At 46.3% G+C, this 17435-nt stretch overlaps 1 protein-coding gene and 1 long non-coding RNA gene across 5 annotated transcripts in view; one reads left to right on the top strand and one right to left on the bottom strand.

Moving 5' to 3' along the window:
* The window catches only part of COL4A4 (collagen type IV alpha 4 chain), a 136294-nt gene extending 124333 nt beyond the window's left edge, over positions 1–11961 (top strand). For all 4 annotated transcript variants that reach the window (XM_079132608.1, XM_079132609.1, XM_079132607.1 and 1 more), the window contains 4 exons: positions 6218–6334; positions 8659–8847; positions 10213–10499; positions 10926–11961. In XM_079132608.1, the coding sequence (XP_078988734.1) occupies positions 6218–6334; positions 8659–8847; positions 10213–10499; positions 10926–11189 (857 nt within the window). In that variant the 3' untranslated portion in view covers positions 11190–11961. The remainder of the gene's footprint in view (positions 1–6217; positions 6335–8658; positions 8848–10212; positions 10500–10925) is intronic.
* A 1144-nt stretch (positions 11962–13105) lies between these two features.
* On the bottom strand, positions 13106–16080 carry LOC306657006. Its single transcript, XR_013762692.1, has 2 exons — positions 15375–16080; positions 13106–15250 (listed from the first exon to the last, which is right to left on the bottom strand). It is a non-coding gene; the product is annotated as an uncharacterized lncRNA (long non-coding RNA).
* Between the last annotated feature and the right edge of the window lie 1355 nt (positions 16081–17435).

Genomic DNA, 17435 nt, shown 5'->3' with positions numbered 1-17435 from the left:
CCCAACAAGAGCTGGCATTGGAGCAGAGACAGAAGGACAGTTCCGGCTTTGAGGAGCCAGAATTATCCAACAGAGGAGGCAGGAACCCCGTGGGGCAGGTTGGTCTATTAACCTGGGAACTAGGAGTCAATTACATGCAACTCAGCCCCACTCCCAGAACTACTATAGCAGAGTTTGCATTTGAACAAGATCCCCAGGATATTTGAATACAAGCTCAAGTTTGAGAAACCCTAGTTATCTTATAGAAATGCTATCCTTAAAAGATTAAGCTAAGAGTAATGCCTTCCATAGCGACTCAGCCTTAATTGTATGTCCATGTTGCCTGGAGGAGCTTATAAAAGGACTCGTGCCGGGTCTCATGCCAGAGCAACAGAATGTGGAGGGAGGTGGAACCTAAATATGAGTGCTCCTCAAAGTTGTGCAGCTGATTGTGGCCGGCAGCCAGGGTGGCCTCACCTCGACATCAAAACTGAGACTGATGGATGGCTGGGTTCAGCCATCATGGTGGCTTTGGAAAACAATCAAAATAGAAATCGAGAAGAACAAATGTCAAATGGGTAAATTTTGTATGCTCTAGCCTAATAGTGATGCTGGTCATGTGCAAGATTCTCTAAAGATTGTGAGAGTCCAAAGGAGGGTCTGCTTGTGTGGGCCCAGGTTGATCACCTGCATATTCTAATTCCTCCTGATGAGGGTTGGAAGGGCTCATCTGCAGGGGGCCTTCCCTGGTTTCTTATGTCCTCTCCTTATTGGTGTCCCTGACCTTGCTGGATGGCAGTTGGGACATCCCAAGGCCACTTCTCTGCCACAGAATTTAATTACCGTTAAAACAAAAATTTTGCTCAGGTCTTCCAGGCAAAGCATCATCCTCTCTCCAGGGTCTCATAGCCTGAACTGCATTACCCTATGGCTCATTCCCCTGGGGCTCTTTTTGTCCTACTATGCACCTGCTCTGAAGCCATTACTGTTTTTTGGGCCCCTCTTCTTTTCTATAGCTTGAGTTCCTGTTCACAAGAATTCCCGCTTCACCCCCAACGTCTTCCTGTTCCCCTCTCCCCATCTAGTCTATCCCTGCTGAAATCCTGTCTAGTTACTAAGGAGACACGTCTACCCTGAGTGTCTAAAGTGTTCTGACCTTAAGTGACCTGGGACACCTGCAGCACCCATTGCTTGCTCTCCATGCTTTTCTGAAGGTGATTCTTTCTCAGGGTGTATGTCGGGGGTATGCCACCCTCATAGCTGCCACTAGAAGAAACACCCCCAGTCCCAATGACATTGCTGGTTTCTTCCTGTTCCACTTCAAAACCTTCCCTGTCAGTGCTAAGCCAGTTTCATTACCAACTGCTGGACCTGAGACCTGCAGAGAAGAACCAAACTTTTGGTTCTTTCCTGCCTAGGTTAAGCAGGTGACAGTCACGCTAAGTATAACTTGCGTCTGGTAGGGATCCTCCATCTAGAAGGTCTAACACTTTCTACTCACAGATGCCTTTGATCTGCGATGTTTCCTTCCAGCCCTTTCCAGAACAGCACAGTGGCTGCATGCTGGAATCATCTTGCCGGGTGCCCTGAGAATAATCTGACATCAGTGTGGGGACCCTGTGTTCCTTCCCCAAGAACTGATGCACTCTTTGAAGCTGGTGGAAGAGATATGACAGCTTGTACCCAGGGAGATGAGGCTCCCTCCCAGTTACTATGAAGGGGGGAGGTTTCGCTCCTCCAGGTGGGGAGACATCACCTTTGTCACTTAATCTTATGCAGAATGCAGCCCAGGTGAGCTGGCAGCATAGCCCAGTAGGAAAGCGCTTGTTAACATGCATGAGGCCCTGGGTTCCATCTCTGGTACAGCCAGGGGGAATAAAAAAATGCAGTCTAGGCACCGTGGTCGTTGAGAGGGATTTGTTTCTAATCCAAGGCACTCTGAAGGCGTGACGTCAGCACATCAAACATCAGAATGTCCTCACTGAATGCAGCTGACCACCTGGTGCAGAGTGGGGAGACCGGCTGGGATCTGAAGGTAGAGGGAAGCCTCAGACCAGACAGGCTGCTGTAGTAGAATACAAGCAGCAAGGGGCACACATTCCAGATTGTTCTAGGAGGTGGTGGGCGTATGTGAGCCTTGCCATTCCCTCCAAGAACAAAGCCTGCCTTCGCTCTTCAGGTAGGTTTCAACTCAAATCACATGTGCCCCCAGCCGTCCTCTTTGGGTCCTGAAGGGCCGTGCCCCACTCTCCTCTGGGCCTTTGCCCATGCTGTTCCCTCTCCCAAGTGCCCTTCATGTGGACTGTGCTGTTCACTTCTCAACCTCAAGGTCACCTTCCTTACAAGCTTTTCCTGTGTGAATCCAGGGCCCAAGGCTGGAGTCCTCTCTCTGCCCCCGTAGTGTCCTCCACCCTCTGTCCTTAGTGTCGCCAGAGGCATATGTATTTGCTTGCTTATTCTGTACATCCTCCTAGACCAGGGGCCAAAATCATTTTCTGTAAAGATCAGATGGTAGGGATCATAGGCTTTGGAGCCAAACACCTATGGTTGTGCCCTTTCAGCTCCACTGCTGTGACCCACAAGCACAGACAACGTGTGGATGAAGGAACGTGTGGCCAGCACCACCGTAGCACAAGCCTGGCCGCGGGCCCATGACCTGCGATTTGCTGGCCATTGCTTTAAAGGCTGCAGCAGCCTGAGGGCAGGTTCTTCTCACTCAGCGTTGCAGCCCTGCAGGCCCCGGGTCACAGGAGGTGTGAGATGAGGATTTGGGAAGGAACACAGGACCCTTGAGTGCAGCCTGCAAGGTAGAGCATCGTTTCTCAGCCCAGGGCGTCTCAACTGTTGGCATTTGGGGCCAGATTATCCATTATCCTGTGCATTGTAGGGGACTGAGCAGCATCCTGGGTCTCTGACGCACTAGACATCAGAATCAGACCCTTCCCCACGGGGCAACCAAAAATGTCTCCAGACGTTCCCAGCCACCCCCTGGTGGGCGTGGGCAGAACCACCTGATGTTAAGAGCTATAGGGAGAGGTATGTACGTAGGGGATGGGAGATGGTAGCATTAGCCCAGAGGGTAGTTATTTAGTAAAAGCAGGGAGGGGAGTCCTTATTGCACTAATTTTTTAAAAAAGAACCTAAACATTTTAATAAGTACTATTGCCTGTATATCTTTGCAGTCTTATTTCTGCATGTTTTTAAAAAGAGATTATTCTACACACACTCCTTTGCAAACTGCTCTTTTTAATGTACCCTTACTTTTATGTCATTACATATTTTCCTACAATATTATCTGTAGTGGCTGCATAATATTGCATTATTTCATTGTGCCATAATTTATTTAACTACCACATTCATGAATTATTTATTGATTGCTTTAGTGCCAGCTGCTCTGCAAGAAACAAATTAATCTGAGGCCCTGCCCTGTCGAGCAACAGGCTAGCAGAAAATGAAGGGTTCACTACATTAGTATAGATGTGTTGAGCGTTAAGAAAGGGTAATGTGGGAATTTCTAATAGTGGTACTGAACCTGGAGGCAGGGACGGATGGTCACAAGGGACACTTGGCCTTGGTTCTCAAGTTCAATGGAGCATCTGAATCCCCCAGAGAGCTGTGAAAGCACAGATTGCCAGGCCCCACTCTAGACTCCTGGCTTGTTGGAGGGCTCTGAGATTCCTTATTTTTAACAAGTTCCCAGGAGCTGCTGCTGCTGTTCAAGGGACTATCCTAAAGGAACTGCTCTAATTGAAGGTGTTTCCATTTTTCACAATAATAAACAACTGGTAATGAATATCTTTCTGGGTAATGAATATATCACCCATAAGTACCCCTGATTAAAGGAGAAAAACTAACAGTTAGGAAGGAAGATTTTGGATCTGGACTACATGTGCTATACCACATGAGCTCCCTGTGATGCAGCTTCCACACCTGTAAAAAGGGCTGGTGGTATGAATTACCTGAGTGAAATATCAGAGAAAGCACTTAGAACTGACTGAATAAACAGAACATCTTCTTGCTATTATTTGTGCTGCTGTTGTTTCCTTAAGGTAAATTCTGAGTAGAATTTCTGGCTTTAAGATTAGGCAGATTACCTAGCATGCATAAGGACCTGGGTTCAATCCCCAGTACCACAAAAATAAAATAAAATAAAAGATTAGGCAGAAATATGAAAAAGAAAATAATAACAACAGTAACAAAAAGAATAGGCAGAAATATAGGATTTTCAAAATATACTACCAACTTTATTAACAGAAAGAGTTTAGCTTTAAATTTTAATTTGTAATTGAGAATGGTCATTCTCAAAATGTAGTCCCTGAAAGCAGCAACAGGTGGGAACTTGGAAATGCAGATTCCTAGGCCCTGCCCCAGCCCTGCCAAGACAAAGTTGGAGGACCACTGTTGGAGAATTTCTGTGGGCTTCTGTTCTCAGAACCAGCAGCACCTTCGCCATGTGATGTTGCTCAGATGGGATGGCACGGAAGGATGAGAGACCAGGGCCTGGACTAGATGTAATTGCAATTAGGGCCGGGCCTGGGGCAGCAGAGGCTCAGGCCTTTCAGAAACAGGACAGAGAAGGAAACTGCACGGGAATATTCGATTTTTGCTGGCTTGCCAAAACCAAAGCAACCCTCCTTATGCATCCTTTGCTTGGCAGGGTTGGTGATAAGGCACAGGATTTGGGTCTGCGTCTTTTGTTAATTCATTGATTCAATGGGCTGAGGCCCAAGTTAACGGGCAAAACCGGCTTCTTAAATAGGGTGGGGGAGGGACCTCAGTGAATTACAGAGGTTGACTGGCATCCTCAGCTTTGTCATTGTCACATTACTATGGGAGGGCAGAAGCAGGAGGCAAGATGAAGAGCCACTGACGAGAGCCCCCTTTGACTTAAGGGTTAGTTTTAAGCTCTGCTGGTTTTCTCAGGCTACCAGATCAAAATGCCACAGATTGAGTAGCTTAACAGCAGAATTTTACCACTGTCCTGGAAGCTGAAAGTCCAAGATCAAGGTGTCAGCAAGTTTGGCTTCTGCCGGCGCCTCTCTCCTTGGTTTGCAGATGATGGTCCTGCGTGTCCTCACGTGGCCTTTCCTCTGTGCGTTCCAGGGACACACCCCTAGCATCTTTTGTTGTCTGGGTTTCCTCTTCTTGGAAAGACACTAGTCAGACTGGATCAGGTCCCACCTGAACAGCCTGATTTTAACTCGATTCTTCAAGGGCCTGTTCCTACGTACAGTCATTCTAAGACACCGGGGGTCAGGTCTTGAACCTATCGATTTAGAAGGAGAGTGGCACAAATCAGTCCCTACTAAGCTAATCTGTGGGAGAGAGAGAAAAACAACAAAAGAAGACAAAACAAAAAATAAGAGGTAGGGACTGGAAACCTGGAGAGGGCTTGTCATTCGGCAGCTAGGGCAGTAACTTCCCCAGAGACAATGACCATGTCTGCCACCCTGACCAAAGGGAGACTGTGGCCAATTGATGTCTTGACAGAAGAAGTAACCAGACATCTACCCCCTCCAGGAAGCGTGACTGCTGCCAAGGTCTCCAGTTTTCATCCTCTAAGAACGTACCTCGACTCCCTGGGCTGGGGTTGATGGAGCAATCTCTGCACCTGGCTCCCTAGGCCAGGTTTGCTGCTCACCATACCTGGTGGATTCCTAGACCCGAGCCTGTCTCCCTATTGGCATAAGAGGGTTCCTATGCCTGCTGGGAACAGTGACTTGGATGATCCATGTAGAGGGATTAGCATGGCACCTAGCCCATTGTAAACACTCAATAAAAAGTTCTTTTTAAAAATTGCTGCTCTTAACTGGTTTCAAATTTAACTTAACCCCCAACTGAATCTTATTAAATTTCACTCATTCCTCCATCCAGGCTTTAAAAAAAATCATTACAAAGGATAATATGTAATTATAAAAGCCATACATGTTCAAGTTTTTTTTCTAAAGGAAAGACACGATAATATTGAAGAAAATGGGGAAAGCTTTCTCTCAATAGCTCCTGGTCTCCTGCTTTGTGTCTGGCCTGGCCCTTTACAGGCTCGGTGACTTAATTAAGAGCCTCCTCTGTCCCAGCTGCAAAGTGGACATGGTGTGATCACTGCTTCGCAGCCAGGAAGACTAGATGAACTGGCACAGTGTAGTCAAGAAGGAAGCCCGGGGCTGGCACGGGGATGCATGTGGCAATGGCCACAGGTGCCATCCTGTTCTCATGACCACCAGCATGAACTTGTCCACAGGGTGCAAAGGAGAACCTGGGCTGGATGGCAGGAGAGGCAATGATGGCGTCCCTGGGTCTCCTGGGCCTCCTGGACGCAAAGGTGACGCTGGAGAGGCGGGTTGCCCTGGAGCCCCAGGTAAGGGGTTTCTGTTTCTCCTCTTTCCTCTGATGCGGGGGACCTTTGAGGCTCTGTTTTCAAGCAGTTTTGCAAACAGGATGATTTTAGAAGCATTTGCCTTAGAAAGAAGCTCAGCAGGTACTAGGAAGGCAGAAGTGCAGGGGTGGCTGGGTCTCCCACATTCTGATGGATGCTACACCACCTAAAAACAGTCCACGTTTCCTGTCAGCATTCTCCTGGAATGCTCTGTGTCATCATGAATGGCTCCGTTATTGCAGCTGTTCACTTTTCAAGGTCCTGAAGGGCCCGTCAGCCTGGCTTGCCATGTGATTGCCCCTGAGAGGCTGTGCTGAGGGTCTTGGGCACAGTGGGTATGTTTCCACCCTGTGCAACTGGTTTTTTGAGTTTACTTCTTATTTATGTGTGTAGATAGGTAGGTAGGTACTGAAAATGGAACCCAGGGGCATTTTACCTCTGAGTTACATCCCCAGCCTTATATTTTTTTATTTTGAGACAGGGTCTTGCTAAGTTGCCTAGGCTGGCCTCTAACTTGTGATCCTCCTGTCTCAGCCTCCCAAGTTGCTGGGATTATAGGTGTGCACCCTGCACCTGGCACTTGATCTTATTGGAATCGCTACTGATACATTTATATAGAATACAGGGCTCTTAAGGAAAAAATTGGGGGAGTGGTAAGGGGGGAGATATGACTCTTCCGAATAGAAATCTGAACTATAATGCAGGGGCCGGGCTGTAGCTCAGTGGTAGAGCCTAGCATGTGTAAGGCCCTGGGTTCCATCCCCCAAAACAGAGAAAAAAGCACCAGGTAGCATTTCAGGCAGGAGGACCCAAAGACTTAAGACACAATCTTATCTTGGAGAGCATCTGGTAAGGGGTGTCCACACCTGGTTGGTAATGAGCAGTAATGAGCCAGGAGGACTGGTGGGCAGGGCCTGCAGCAGAATGGAGCTTGGCTCTAGAAGATGCGGCTTTGACCAGTTGTTGTGTACACATGCATGCCCAACTCTTTTCTTTCAAGTATGAAATTTTGAATTGTGAAATCTCTACAGGTCAGACAAAACACATGAGCAGTTCTGCTTCAGTCCACGAGTGGCCACTTGGTAATCTCTGGTTTACAGTGTAGATGGGGAGAGCCTGTCAGTCCTGCAGGAACAAGTTGATTACAGCAAAAACAAAACATCTTTCATTTCAATGTCTAACTTCACCTTTTATTCTTGGCAATTAGAAAGAACTATGGGCCTGGCCACAGGTCAGCCCCTTTGGGGTGTCATAGGGGACAGACCTTGCTTGCTTTGGATAGAGTGTTTACTTCCGATCTGCCAACCAGAATTCTAAAACTAGCCTTTCCTTCCACCTCACTCCCTTATAAAAGAAGAGATCCTTATAAGTTCAAGGCCAGCCTAGGCAAAAAAAAAAAAAAAAAGGGGGGGGGGGTTGGGGATATAGCTCAGCAATAAGGGACCCTTGGCTGAACCCTGAGCACACAAACACACACACACACACACACACACACACACACAAAAAAAAAAAAAAAGAGAGAGAGAGAGAGAGATCCAAAATCACATGTGTGCATCCAAACCCTGTCCTCAGAATGGAGCCCACAATGTTTTGGAGCCAGCAAGGCCTGGCAGTTGTAGGAAGACCAACTTTGAGGATGCTGCTCCCAGCCAGGTCTGAGAAGGCAGGGAGACCCCACTGAGGGGTCTTGCTCTTTTCTGCCAGCACTTACCACTTCCTAAGTTGCTTCGTAACTTGCCATTTTGTTATGCTCCTTGTCATTTCTCTTCCTCAAGTGGCATGTAAGCTCAGGGAGGGCAGCGATTGTCCTGTCTTCCATTTTTATGCTAATGTTGCTCCAGCACCTAGAAGTCGCTTGTAGCAAATATAGTCATCCCCCAGAATTCACCGGGGCGGGTTGGTCCCAGGACTCCCCGCAGATGCCAACATCCAAGGCTGCTTTCCTGGGGCATACTCTTTGCACATGACCTATGCATAGCCTCCTGTGTACTTTAAATCATCTCTAAACTACTTTTAATATCTCATACCAGGTAAGTGCTTTGTAAGTAGCTGTTTTGTTTGGAATATTTTCAACCATGGTTGGTGGAACCCGTGGCTGCGGAACCTGCGGATGCGGAAGGGCGAGGGCACTGGCTGGAGGAGCTGTGTTTGTGTATTTTGCAGTTGTTGGGGGCGGGGGTGCTCCTGAGAATGGCCGGCATCCTGCTCCCCTCTTCTCTGAGTGCTCAGCACAGCATGGAATAGAGGCTCTTGGAAATGCTTGTTGAACAGAACTCCATAAACACTTTTTTTCTTTATTGCTCCAGGCCCTCCTGGTCCCCCTGGTGATCCTGGGCCCAAAGGGGTTGGCCCTGGATACCTCAGTGGCTTCCTCCTAGTACTCCACAGCCAGACAGATCAAGAACCCTCCTGCCCTGTGGGCATGCCCAGACTCTGGACCGGGTACAGTCTGTTATACCTGGAAGGACAAGAGAAAGCTCACAATCAAGACCTTGGTATGCACATAGCGCAAGATCCCTTTGCCATTGGAGAATACCTCAGGGTTAATATTACTGATTCATCAATGTCTTAATTCATCAATGTCTTAAATGATCCCTCATCTTCTATAGGATTATTATTACTTAAAAAACTACGATGCTGATTGCCAACTCTTTCTGTTAAACTTATGATCTTTTGAGGTGCCAAAGAAACTTATTCTGGCTACATATTATTATATAGCCACCTGCTATTCATGAAAAAAAAAAAAACACAAAAAGCAAAAACAAAGACAGTTCTTTCACAGTAAGGTAAATGCAGCTCTGAAATAAAATGCAGGTTTTAGGGCTGGGGAGATAGCTCAGTTGGTAGAGTGCTTGCCTTGCAAGCACAAGGCCCTGGGTTCAATCCCTAGCACCACAAAAAAAAAAAAAAAAAAAAAAAAAAAATGCAGGTTTTACTCCTGATATGAACTATTTATTCAGGACCTGGTGAGTGCCTGTGTGCACACCTGTGGTGGCACATGGCAGCACCTGGGTTATACCTCACTGCTGACTGCAATGTGCTGTTAAACTGTGAGACTGTCCCGAGAGCCATCCCTCAGTGCTCCTTGCCAGTTTTCTCAGGAGATGTGTAAGCCATGGGGATCCATTTCAGGGCAAGGGTTTGCATACCTGGGCACTGATGAACACTGTCTTTCCAAGACAACAGCGAATGGACGCTCCATGGGGACTGTGACCCCAATGTTAGGAAGGGGAGGGGGTGACAGGCACCGGCCCAGGGTGACAGCTGCTCACACAGCCGTCTGCCTTTCTCCTTGGGTACAGCTGTGACCTTTCCCATCACAGTTCTCATTGTGGGGCAGGAAGAAGGAACGTTCAGCATTCCTGACTGCTTCCTTCTCTCCTCCTCTCCCTCCCGTCCGCCCTGCTTCTCCTGCTCTGGTCTAGCCAGACCACCCATCCCACACCTTGTCCTCTGGCCTCCAAACCCCTCTGGCCCTCTTCACTGTTGCACCTTTTTCTTCCAATAGCGCCACCATCTCCAACCCTGGCTCAGCCTTTCTTATATTTCACGTCCCAGCTTCAAGAAACTCCTTCCAGTGGTCGACCCCAGCGCTCCCGGTACCCTGCCCTCCTTCACTGGGCTGTCAGGCTGGGTTTCACCCTCTGTTCGCTGTCTGTCTCTGCCTGGGTCCTGAGCTTCATTTGGACCGAAGATCCTGCCCGCCTCCAGCGCCTGCCCATTGCTGGGCTCGCGAGGAAGGGCTGAGTAGATGGGGGCTGGCCCAAGGTCCCACTGCCACTGAGTAGGCTGTGGCCGGAAAGGTCACCCGGCGGCGCAGCACAGGCGGCTCACGCACGTGTCTCTTCTGTCCGTCCCAGGTCTGGCGGGGTCTTGCCTTCCCGTGTTTAGCACGCTGCCCTTTGCCTACTGCAACATCCACCAAGTGTGCCACTATGCCCGGAGGAACGACAGGTCCTACTGGCTGGCCAGCGCGGCGCCCCTCCCCATGAGGCCCCTGGCGGAGGAGGAGATCCGCCCGTACATCAGCCGCTGTGCTGTGTGCGAGGCCCCCGCGCAGGCGGTGGCAGTGCACAGCCAGGACCAGACCATCCCCCCGTGCCCGCGGGCCTGGAGGAGCCTCTGGATCGGGTACTCCTTCCTGATGGTGAGTGCCCTGCCCTGCGGTCTGCGGGCACCTGCTGTGTTCTAGCACCTTCTCCTGTCCTTCCTGTCTGCACTGGACAGTCACTGCGCTCACTGTGCTGACGCCTGTAAGACCCGAGGTCATGCACGCTATTGCAAACCACGGTAGGTCAAGATACAGGGCCACTATTATTTTTTATTGTCAATTTTTTTTTTTAATCACTTTGGTACCATTTAGAAAATAGATGTGCTTCAGCCATTGGCAAAATCAGCTCCACTGCGTGCACCCCCCACGCGCCTCCTGCTACTTCCCAACAGACGGCACTTTGCTCTTTAGGGACTGATTTAAAGAAAAATGTGAACAGCAGACCCAGACCTGGGCGTGCCCTGAACGGTCCGGGCCGCGTGCGTGCGTGTCTGAGCCCTAACGCTCTCCTTGTCTGGGTAGCACACAGGAGCTGGGGACCAAGGAGGAGGCCAGGCCCTCACGTCGCCCGGCAGCTGCCTGGAAGATTTCAGAGCGGCGCCCTTCCTGGAATGCCAAGGCCGGCAGGGAACGTGCCACTTTTTTGCCAACGAGTACAGCTTCTGGCTGACGTCGGTGCGGGCAGACTTGCAGTTCTCCCCGGCCCCCTCGGCAGACACCCTGAAAGAAGGCCAGGCCCAGCGCCGGAAAATCAGCAGGTGCCAGGTCTGCGTGAGGTACAGCTAGAGAAGCCGAAGCACCCTCCCGGGCCAGGAGACCTTCCGAGGGGGCCCCGTTCCCCGGCTCTGCGGGGCGATTCAGCGGTGCTCACTGGGGACCCCACCTCACTCCCGGCTCTTCCCTGACTCAAGGTGGTCGCTCCCATAGCCCTGCAGGTCCTCCTCCCCCCTTCCCCACAGAGGAAGCAAAGGTGACACACGTGGATTGGTGTGGACCTACCAACCTAGATGAAGCCCACATACTCTTATTTTACTGAGGACGATGGAAGTACAGGTTTTATTTGAAAATATGCTAATCCCCTGAAAGGTGAGTAGATGGTAAAGGCCAGATTACAAATTGTGTTACTGAAACTTTCATTCATTAGTTAATAGCAGCTCAAACAAATGACATCAATTACAACACCGTGACTTCTGGGTGGATTTTACAGGAAGAAAGAAATAGGGCAACAAATGAAACCAGAAAGTAGAGATTTTCAACATTTCAAAATGATTTCCTCTGTAATCTATTCTTTTTTCCACACACTTTAAATAATTGTAAAACCATGACCCAAAGAGACTAAAAAAGAAAGAAAGAAAAAAAAAATCCACACGGCCAGCATTAGCAGTTCATTTCAAAGCAGCATGAGTCACTGGCAGGAAGGCCCACAGTCGCTGTATTCTAGAGCTGTGACATTAGCATAAACACATCACAGATGAATATAAAAACATTATGTTCTCTTCTGCATTTTTCAGAGAATGGAAATGCCTACTTTGGCAACCCTTTTGAAAAGTAGCAATTATGGAAAAAATATATTCAATAAGGGATTAGGAGCCTAAAAGCTATTAATGAATATTAAAGTAGTGATTCACAAAAATTGACTCTCCATTGCAGTGAGCTCCAAATAGACGGCTTTTCCCCAGTCAGGGTCCTCAGTACTAATGGGACTGAAGCCACATGGGGCTTACTCAGGCAGGCCCAGGGTTTCCACAAAGCATCTCTCTCCCACCCCAGGAGAACCTGCGGAGCTTCCTTCAGCTCACAAAGGACACTTTCTCTCCGCACACATAATGGCAGCTCACACAGGGACATGACAGGGCTATCATTATGCACTTGGGAGGAAATTAAGGGCCGACTTAATTAAACTTAGGTAAGAAGATTCATTTAAGTCAGGGTCACCCCACCAGGAAGGTATGGACTGTCTCTAAAAGAAACAAAGACAATCTACAACTTGAGTTTTATATTCCTGTGATTGGTGTTTACAGGAGCATCCCAGTTTGCCAATTTTAAAAACATACTTTTTATTAGCATTGTACCAAGGCAGTCATTTGACATTTGGCATTAGTAGTTTCTATAAAAGTCTAGAAGCTATGTCACTTTCAAATACCTTTTTTTTTTTTTTTTTTTTTTTTTAAATAGGAAAAGATCTGTTTTCTATTTTGCTAGGAATCCAGTGGTCTAATTCTACAAAACAAAAGATTTTTTAGAAAAGATATTCAGAAAATTGATCTTCCTCATATAAAGAAAATGTCGTTTGAGAGAAAACTCTCAAATGTTTTCTCATGAAAGTAACATTCATATTAGTGCTTACTTTCAGTGTGCTTAAAAATAATTGAGAGAAAACAATTAAAATTTTGTTTATAAAAAATGTTTTCCTTGCCAAACTTTGATTAGTTATGAGCTCTTCTCTGTAGAATACATTTTAAATGAGTTTTCTATGGGCTGCCTTTGGGATGGGTTTATTCTGGTAAAAGGATAAATGCATGTTTTAAGATGAAATATTTTCTTGCTGTAGCAGAATATTCCTAGTTCATTTGTCCCTTTTTTAACCATGCTATGCATGTTAAGTATTTTCAAGTTGCTTAAATTTAAGCCTATTTTGACCTTATTTGTAATTATTCTTATTTCCAAAACCTTTCTATTACCAAAGTCAAATTGCCTGAAAGTTCATTCGAGCTTGGTCTGAGGACATTTTCTGGGAAGAGGTAAGGGTGAAAAGTGGAACATCAGAATCATATCTTGTTTGAGTTACATTATTTTAAATCCTTTAACTCTGGTATTAGAATATGATCTTAGCAAACTGTAAAATATGTAAACAAACCAACCAACCAAGCACTGGGCTGCATTAAGTGGACTTTACTCCACAGTGAGCCTGGGACAGTGAATATACGAACATCCCAGGAGTCCTCTTTAAATACAGGCTACATGTGGCTGGCTCTCCTGGCTTTGAAAAAGTATTTTAAATGGTCAAATTGGCAGAATAGAAAAAATAACTTCTTGAACTAGAACACCATGTAATTTATTTTAAGCCATTATTTTTTCACCTGGTTCTATGTCGATGTGCTCTAAAATACCCTCTCTCTGTGAAGGCCATGAATTTGTTCCAACGCATCCCTGATAACTATCCTTATCAGTCTCCCTCCCAAGGACCCCTCTGAGTGACTGGTTGGACTGTACCTAGATTGCCTGGCGGGAAGCCCTCTGGGGCCCGTGCTGGAGAACTGGGATGCTTCCCTCTGGATCCTTCTTCTGGTGAGGGGTCTGTCCATAGGCGGTCCTCCAGGCTGCATGTGGCAGGTTCCTTCTGCTCTCACACTCCCCAGCTGTACCTGAGTCATCTTCCTTTAGATTGCTGCCGCCCCTTCAGCCTCCTAACAAGGCTCTCCAACTACCCTCTTGCAGTAGACATCTTCTGGCCGTTTCCTCCCGTTTCAAATCTCAGTTGTCATCTAAGTTCCATCCAAACTTGGTTTTGTTATCTTTTGGCTTAAAATCCTTCAATGACTGCATTGGCCATGAAGTCCAAATGACTTCACAGTGGGTGAGAGGTCCAGCATGAACTGTCCATGGCTTACACCTGGGAGTCTCTCTTGCCACCATGAATTGCATGCAGTTCTGCAAACTCTCGCAGTACCTCTGTGCCTTTGGTTCCTTCTCTTACACCAGTCATGTCCTCCCTCTGGTCCCCTGACTTGGCAGATGACTGCCTATCTTTCAAGACTGAATTAGGGGCATGCATGTGAATTCCCCCAAGGAGACTTGAACTCTCTTCAGCTGCCTCCAATACAATTAGTAGGGCTGGCCTCTCTGTTTCCCCAGTACTCCTCTAATGTCTCAGCACACATTCTTTATTCCCTAACTAAAATTTAAGCCCCCAGCGGGCAGGGACCATGCTTCACTTGGCTTTGTCTGCTCAGTGCTAGCAGAGCTGAGCATGATATTGGTAACACTTTTATTCAATGATAAGTCCACAAGCCTCATCAGGCATATAAGGTCCTCATTGGTAAAATGGTAAATAAGCCATTTCTTACTTCAAAATATCAGAATGGTCAACATTTCTGCATACCCTTGATCTCCTATTACAACTCCTGTCAGAAAGGCAATTAAGCTTTAGTCGTCACTTTCCCCCTCCAAACTAGATTTTTTTTTCTATAAAATGAAATTTTAGAAACGATGAGATTTGAAAGACTTAGCTTAGAGAAGATCCTTCACTGAACTGTGACATGACAATTCACAGTGTAACCACTATTCCCTCATGATTTAAGAGCTTCCTAGTACAAATCTGCCTTTACAAAATTTGTTCATTAGTGATGCTTAGAAAAATAGCCAATGGAAACTTAGATTTTTATCATAGATTTTATTTGCAGCCTCTTGTAGATCAGCAAACGATTCTGTATCCCAGGAAATTATATTAGTGTTTCTATTAGCTCACTGCAGTAATTTGATAATTGTAACTTTTACTTGGTATGGCTGCAAAAATGGTGGGAAAATGACGTTAGAGTTGGTTGTACCCAGATCTGGATCCAGTTACATCACTTTCCACCTGGTCACCCGGGCCAGTTCCACAACTCCCTCAACCTCATTCCTCTCATTTGTCCAATAGGATGATGGGACATTACACCTACTCTTGTGTTGAAAGTTAAAGTTAGATTATCTGTCTCACACATAGCTATCATCATGCACTGATTATGGCCACATCTTTTATTTAACTATTTAATGTGAAAAATATTTCTTGTTTTTTTTTTTTTTTTTAACAAAATAGAGCTAAGACTCTCAAAGGGCAAATAAATTACTGATTAGAATTATTACACCTTGGGGCTGGGGAGATAGCTCAGTCGGTAGAGTGCTTGCCTTGTAAGCACAAGGCCCTGGGTTCGATCCCCAGCACCCCCCCAAAAAAAAAAAAAAAAAATCCTCTCATTAGAATTATTACACCTGATCAATTCTTAATGTTTTGGGGAATGCTATTTTATTTCAATCCTCAAAGTGATTGTACCAAACATACACACACACCATCACAAATTTCTACAGGGACATGACTGATAAGTTCTGTGGGGAACAAACAATTGATGTTAAAGATCACTGTGCAACTGTCACTGTTATTATCTGCTAGAAACTCTGCATGATGCATTTTAAACCACCAAGGCTGGCTGTCACATTTGTGTGAAGTGCTTGAATTTTATGGTGCTTAAATATTTAATGATTTATGGAAAAAATGTGAAACATGGCCAATAAATTGATCCCTCTCTCTCTAGAGTTGTAAAGCTACAAGTGACTTGAACAAGTAACTTTGCAAGATGCCTGGTTTGCCACTGACACTTAAGTCTTTGCTGTATTATCACTTATAATATGGTTCCTCATATATAAAGTTCTGTGATGGCTTCCCTAAACAACTGTTTCATTGAATTTATTTTCTTTCAAGCCAAAGTGGGTTTACTTTATTTAACCTACTTTATAAAGCGGTCCACCCTTGGAAATGGCATAGTGGGCAAAGTAAGGAATGTTCCTTGGTGGATGGGTGAATTGAAAAGATCAGAGGATAGAAAGGACAGGATTCTGAGGTCTGGGAAGCACAGTACTGCACCCAGAGGTGGAGACAGAAATGGTATCGGGCCTGAAGGTGCAAGGGCTGCGTCCACAACAGTTGTCTCATTAGTTGAGCAAGAATGAAACCACCTGCTTCACAGGGTTATGTCCAGGACTAATGGCATGGAAGTCAGCTATAGAAATATGAAATGTAACCTGTAGCCCTGTGTGGCTGGGCATGTGGAGAGGTAGAGTGTAGATAGTCAGTAACAGTTTCATGGACTTAGCTTTAAATACTAGGGAACTTCAGTGGTATTTGATCAAAAGTCTTACCTGATGGGGAAATGAGGATGTTTAACATTTCTTGAACACCTACTATGTGACAGAAACCATACAGATCCTACCATATGTGCTCCCTTCTCAACCCCACAACCATCCTATTTACCCACAAGGAAACTGAGCTTTAGAATAAGTAATCTGCTCAAGGTCATAATCAGGACCTAGAACTTGGACCCTGGTCTGCCTGTTGCTATAGACGGTGCTCTCACCCAGGACACCATCACCTCTCAGTAACTTCCTCTATTTGTGGACAAGTTAGAAAACAGTGGGTCCCAGTTGGTGGCGAGGCCAGAGAGTAGGCTCTGCTGTGCACAAATGGGGTGGGGTCAAAACCTGCGGGGAGCCCTGATGTCCAGGCTAAGGGCTCCCATCTTTATCCCTTGGCAATGGACAGCCAATAAAAGGTATTTGAGATGATGAGTGGCATTGCAAAGGAGTTGTTTTCGGAAGCCTAGACAGCAGCCTGATGAACTGAGAGAAGGGATCGTAAGCACTGAGCAGAGCAACGACTTGAAAGATTTTAAGGTCCTTCTTCTGTGGTTCAAGAATGAAATAGTAGGGACCCCAAAAATTTAGAGAGAAAGAAAATTAGGAAATGACCAGTGATCCATAATTGGGAAAGGAAGAAACTACATTTTTTTAAATAAAAAAATGACTAATTGAATATTTTCTTTATTGAATAATCAGTCTCTCTCAAGAAACTAAAACTGGGAACAGGATGCAAGGTCCTCCCCCACCCCAACCCCACCTTCTGGTCCACTGTAGGTGTGGGGGTCACCTCTCATTCCCTTAGCTTACTCCCCAGGCAGCGGAACAGGTGCCAAATTCATAGACTGACTGGCCCCGGTGCTACTAAAATCAGTTGTTTTCTGCTCAGCTTGTGCTTCACCAACAGGCACTTACAAAGATGGAGAAGGGTTGAATATTACTGTGCACAACTCTGGAATGCTGTTCCAATTGCATTCCAGTGCATTCTAACTCATGAAGAGGAAGCGATTCTAACTACTCCTTCCTCTTGAGAACCAAGAAAAGATTCGAAATTAAAAGGTCTCTTTAAGTTGAGTGACCACACCAAACTGTGGGAACTTGGTGTGTAAACAGATGATCAGGAAACTACCATTAAAGAAAGAA

This window comes from Sciurus vulgaris (genome assembly GCF_902686455.1).
Source record: "Sciurus vulgaris genome assembly, chromosome: 3".
NCBI lineage: Eukaryota > Metazoa > Chordata > Mammalia > Rodentia > Sciuridae > Sciurus > Sciurus vulgaris.
Note: the sequence above shows the minus strand (reverse complement) of the source record. Positions and strands in the feature narration are given on the sequence as shown.